The sequence below is a fragment of the Opisthorchis viverrini genome (genome assembly GCF_000715545.1).
Source record: "Opisthorchis viverrini unplaced genomic scaffold opera_v5_337, whole genome shotgun sequence".
NCBI classification, from domain to species: Eukaryota; Metazoa; Platyhelminthes; class Trematoda; order Opisthorchiida; family Opisthorchiidae; genus Opisthorchis; species Opisthorchis viverrini.
The window spans coordinates 356,076-361,415 of NW_008751995.1; the positions used below are offsets into that span (position 1 = coordinate 356,076).

The 5,340-nt window shown below is 46.0% G+C and overlaps 1 protein-coding gene across 1 annotated transcript; it reads left to right on the forward strand.

Annotated features, from left to right (window-relative positions):
- Positions 1-1,498: 1,498 nt before the first annotated feature.
- On the forward strand, positions 1,499-2,045 carry T265_10139 (hypothetical protein; the record flags this gene model as incomplete). The annotated part of the gene is made up of 2 exons (XM_009176418.1): positions 1,499-1,797; positions 1,841-2,045. 2 exons carry the CDS (start codon positions 1,499-1,501, stop codon positions 2,043-2,045), a joined length of 504 nt encoding a protein of 167 aa, XP_009174682.1.
- Between the last annotated feature and the right edge of the window lie 3,295 nt (positions 2,046-5,340).

Here is a 5,340-nt window from a genome sequence, read left to right on the forward strand (position 1 = left end):
AAACACCCGTAGACTACAGGGTTCTCACCGCACCATCATCACATAGGTGGCCGAATGTCACTCATCCTTTGCACAACAGTTTTCTCGCACAACAGAAAACCTGCTTCAATAATCAGGTGGAAAGCCCCTAAGTGCTTCTCAAATGTCCACTGTGTTCGAATGTTTTCCAACCATGTCTCAAGTAAACCTTGTTAATTCAATAAAATGTGTCCTGATGTAATGATTCACAACGTTCATTAGGCGGTTCTGTTTTCTGGAGACTCATCGGATGCCCATCAAACATTCATTAATTGTCTGTCTTAAGTTAGTCGATTGGCCTACAGGAAGTTTTTCTCCAGTCGGGTTATATCAGCCCAGTCGACGTCTTATTGTCGAAGCCGCAAACATTCCTCTCATACGCACACACTAAAAAACTAGACTATTATTGAAGGCTCAAATCCATTAGGTACCTGTGTAGTGGTCCGGCTACCCAATAAGTTAGCTTGCCAGGAGTGTGTGGCAAAGAAATAAAAATGATTACGCTAGGTTGGGTATACAAAAATAAATAGATCAGATGGAACAGACTCACTAACAATTGTTCTCTTTAAAATAGTTCGTCGTTGGCCCATGTCAGCGAATAAACAATAATCCAATTATGTTGGTCCAGAGATCTTCTGAACAGTTCCCACATATAATAGATTCCGAAGATGTCTGAAATGTTTTGGTACCAGAGCTAGTACATGAGACTCGCGAATGACCGCTGCAAGCGCGAGCGAAATCAGAAGAGATAGTCGAAGCACGTGACCACGCTTGTATTCTGTGAAATTGTACAAGTGCGCGTTTTTGTAGTTTTTCGTATTCAAACAAAAAACGGTTATGCAGTTGATGAAATACGTAGTGTTATAATGGAAGTAAAATAAAGGTACAAAACGCCACACCTGTACCCTGTCTATGGTGAGATCCAGACAGCGCCTGCATTCTCTTGTAGTCCCTCAAGTTCTTCCACTTTATAATGGAGTAAAATAAAGGTACAAAACGCCACACCTGTACCCTGTCTATGGTGAGATCCAGACAGCGCCTGCATTCTCTTGTAGTCCCTCAAGTTCTTCCACCCTTGAATTAAAACGGTGTTAGTGGACGCAAAATTATAAATGAAACAAAAAATTCGGATGACAAAAATGGGTGAAATAACAAACTGACGAGAAAAATGTATTTTGTGTAACTATTCACACCTGCACAGAATTGTACCAAGTTTACAGCTTGCCTACGAAGAAAAATGCTGCTCAACATGGAAGACTTCAGAATCAAATTGCATCCCAGCTGTTGACCCCGTGAAGTTCTCCTCGACCTCTACTTTCCTCCTAAGTGGGTCACTTTACGCTTACCTTACGCTTCCATATGAAACAATGGAACAAACATCGAATTTCATTCACTGCCTGCTTGCATCCAACTTGAACTGACTCTTCCCCTAGACTTTAAGTGTATCAAAAAACGCGCTTCATTACGGATTGTCCGCGCGATGAGCTCTGCGACGACGGATCCCATCTATACTCCGTTTTTCGGTGTGATCGGGGCAGTTTCAGCGGTTGTTTTCTGTGGTGAGTGGCTTTTCAGCAACCTTCGAGGTTTTTTAGCGCTGGGTGCTGCTTATGGCACCGCTAAAGCAGGAGCGGGCATATGTTCGATGGGGGTGATGAGGCCGGAGTTAATAATCAAGTCAATCATCCCGGTCGTCATGGCGGGTATAGTTGGAATCTATGGGCTGGTAGTCGCTGTGCTAATTGTACAACAGGATGCAAACATGAAAAAGATGGACAAGTAATGATGTTCTCTTGTTATCGTTGCATCATCCAACTTTTAGGTCACTATACCAATTGGGCGCTGGTCTTAGTGTAGGACTCAGTGGTCTTGGGGCAGGTTTCGCCATTGGAATTGTTGGTGATGCCGGTGTACGCGGTACTGCTCAACAGGCACGGTTATTCGTCGGTATGGTGCTTATTCTCATCTTCGCCGAAGTCCTCGGCTTGTACGGGTTGATCGTCGCACTGATGTTTTCCACAAAGTAACGCTTCCTTCGTTTGTCCATACGTTATTGCCACCTGTCGTGCCCACTGCCGTTCCTCCTGACCTTACCCAGATATTGATCTGTGTCGTCCGTGAAACGTTTCGAAGCTCTAGTTATCCACTTGCCCTCTAGCGGGCCCCAGCTTGTTTTTCACCCTGTCCAAACATTCCATTTTATTTGTCACTTCCGGTCTTGTTGGGTGTTGTCTACACTAGTGGACCCCCGATCTGCAATTTCGGTTTTGTGATTCAGTCCAAAGGCTAGGGCTATCATGTATCTGACGTGATTACATGACTTCGGTATTCTCCGCCACTAACCTGTTATTCATTGCGTTGCATAATTGTATCTAATCGATTTCAATGGTATTCTTGTCAGCAATATAAAGGACCTACTCAGAATGGTTTGTTGATTACTTAGACCGCTCCCAATTCGACATTCGACGCCTCACATGGTAAAATGAGTCTTGTCGATTTCTTGAGCTTGTGTACAGTGTCGCCTCTATATTCGTGTGATCTTGCAGTCGACAGGGTTGTCTCAAGAGCATATCAGTGTACGAAGATACCAACAGTGGTGACCAAGAAACTCTTATGATGGCTGCTGTAAGACATTAAGGAGGCTATTCACAGGTTTAAAGGAAATTCTAATATTTTAGGGGGTTTGAGGCGAAAAGCCTGGGAAATAGAGAGTTCTACAGGTGACAGCACCTTGGGGTAGTTGTGCTTTTGATTTGGTTTGTTCAAATTGCTACTATCGTAAACTCGAGTTGATTTCCTACTAGACTTTCTGCCCGCTGATAGGAATATATTCAGTTCCACGCAGTGGGAGAGTTTTGTCTAAAACCAGGGTGATCCCACTTTAGATAGGGACTTCGTCCTAAATGGTGAAAATCCCCATGTTTGTGATGATAATCAGGTCCTCATTTTCATATACTTCTGGCCTTGTCATAGTACGGTGAGTTCTCCAGAAGCTTTCCTACAGAAACTGTCGGCCGTCGGGGATGTCCACTATCTCCATTCCTGTTCATTTTTTTCATTGATAAGATGATGAGACGAACCCCGGTGTTTAAATTCTTGCTGGTGAAAACCTTATCGGTCTGGGGTATGTGCACGACATCGCACTCATTGAAGACGAATGCGCAGCAAAAGTTCTGTTGAATAAATTGACCACCACTTTTCCGCACGCGAATTCATGCTTCAACGCGCAGTCTGTGGACATACCTCTTGCACTTCAAGGAGAATCACTGGAGGTTACGGAGAATTTCACATACCCCGTTAGTTGTATCAGCTCTGACGGAAGTGAATTCTGTTGAAATCAGTGCACGAATCTCAGGCCCGAATCACATCTGCTGATTTGCGTCAATTGTGGCGTCAAAAAGGCATATCACTGCCTCAAGGGTCGCGCGTACCGTGCCACAGTAAGGGCTGTTGTACGGTTGCTAGACGTGGCCTCCGTGGACATATGTGAGGCGTTTTCACTACTGATGCTTCAAAAACGTTGCTAGTGTTGAATGGTGTCAATGATTTTGTAGCTCGGGGCATGCGAGGAGGACAAACCATGGAATGTCAATTGTGCAAAAAGGCATATCACTGCCTCAAGGGTCGCGCGTACCGTGCCACAGTAAGGGCTGTTGTACGGTTGCTAGACGTGGCCTCCGTGGACATATGTGAGGCGTTTTCACTACTGATGCTTCAAAAACGTTGCTAGTGTTGAATGGTGTCAATGATTTTGTAGCTCGGGGCATGCGAGGAGGACAAACCATGGAATCCGGAGCGCAATTCCCAGTTCGTGGCCCAGTTGACACTCACTTTTCAAGCCACAGCAAGCAAGCCACCGTATCTCTACTTGAGCGGTGCGCGATTCTACCCAGCTGCTACAGTTTCGATCACCGGAAAGCAGAGTAGAATATACAACCAAGCTTGAAGGTAATGGCACACCCGGTTAGTTCGGGAACTGGATAGATACGCTTTCAAGGCGATAGCTTTGATGCGCCAGTGCCATTGACTGCGCAGTTGGACCATTTCTGACAATTTCACCCATCGGTGAGTTGAGTCCCGGGGTCTCCATCCAGGAAGGCGACAGTTGCCGACCCAACTAAGTTTACTGGTTGGTGTTTTCGTACTTTGTTGCCAGGTCATACATATACACTGTCCACTTCTCGGTCGCTTCCGATCAGCATAGTGGTGGACAAAATAATCTCTGTGAGGCAGATGTTCTTCTGGCATGCGGAATACGTGTCCTAACCGGCGTAACCTATGGAACGTGAGTAACTCATCCGTCACAGGGGAATTCATTCTTCCTATAACCATCTGGCGTTTCTCAGCATTACCAACCTGATGTTCCCATCAGACGTGATGAATGCTTCGGAGACACCGATGGCCAAACACTGACATCTTCCGTATGTCGTCTGCGCGTAGGGGCCACGTTTCTGATCCATAAAGTAGTATGGATCGTACCATCGCAGTGTAAACCCTTCTTTTGACAGATAAACTGACGTGACGTTGGCGCCATAGGTGTCGGAGGTCAGCAACATTTGCCCTGGCCTTTCTGATTTGAGGGAAAAGTCTATCTTCAGGCAGTCCACCGGAATTTATACAGCTGTCCAGGTAAACATATTTATCCACTACATCGACTGCCTCTAGCCCTGTTTCGCCAGACTCATAGATCCGTTCGGTAACTCTTGAACGCTGGACATGCGTGACACTGAGGCATTCGACCAGTGGTGCAGGTGACAGCTACAGTGTTATCGAACAACGCGGCAGTTCATTTGAATCAAGTCAAGCATAGCGCACGAATCCTTGTCGTCATTGGTGCATGAACTGGTGCTTTGGATCCACGGAAACGGAATCTTTTTGTTCAAAAGTATTGGTGGACGATTTTCCGGTCACCCCCTGAGCAGGTTACCAACAATGGAAAAATGATGTTGGGTGATGATGGGTGGGTACCATCTGGGTGGTCCAGATGGTACACGCACTGACACGCTTCCGCTTATGAGTGGGATATCGTCTCTGTTTTGTCCAGAGTTATGATCTAAGGTTGGTTCATTAGCCACCCGTTGATGGTTTGAAATCACACTCTTCCTTCGATAGATAACTAATCGGGGCGAAGTGGCTCAGTGGTTAGAGCGCGAATTTACTGACCGGAAATTCCATGGTTCGAGCCCGACCTCTGCAACTCGATTTCCCCTGTCTAGGCTCGGGCAAACCTGGAAGTATCCCAGCTCGTGCTTCCTTTGGTTGGCATGACAGCTAGGCACCGAAAGGGTGTTACATCTGAACAACAACATAACTAATCTCCCA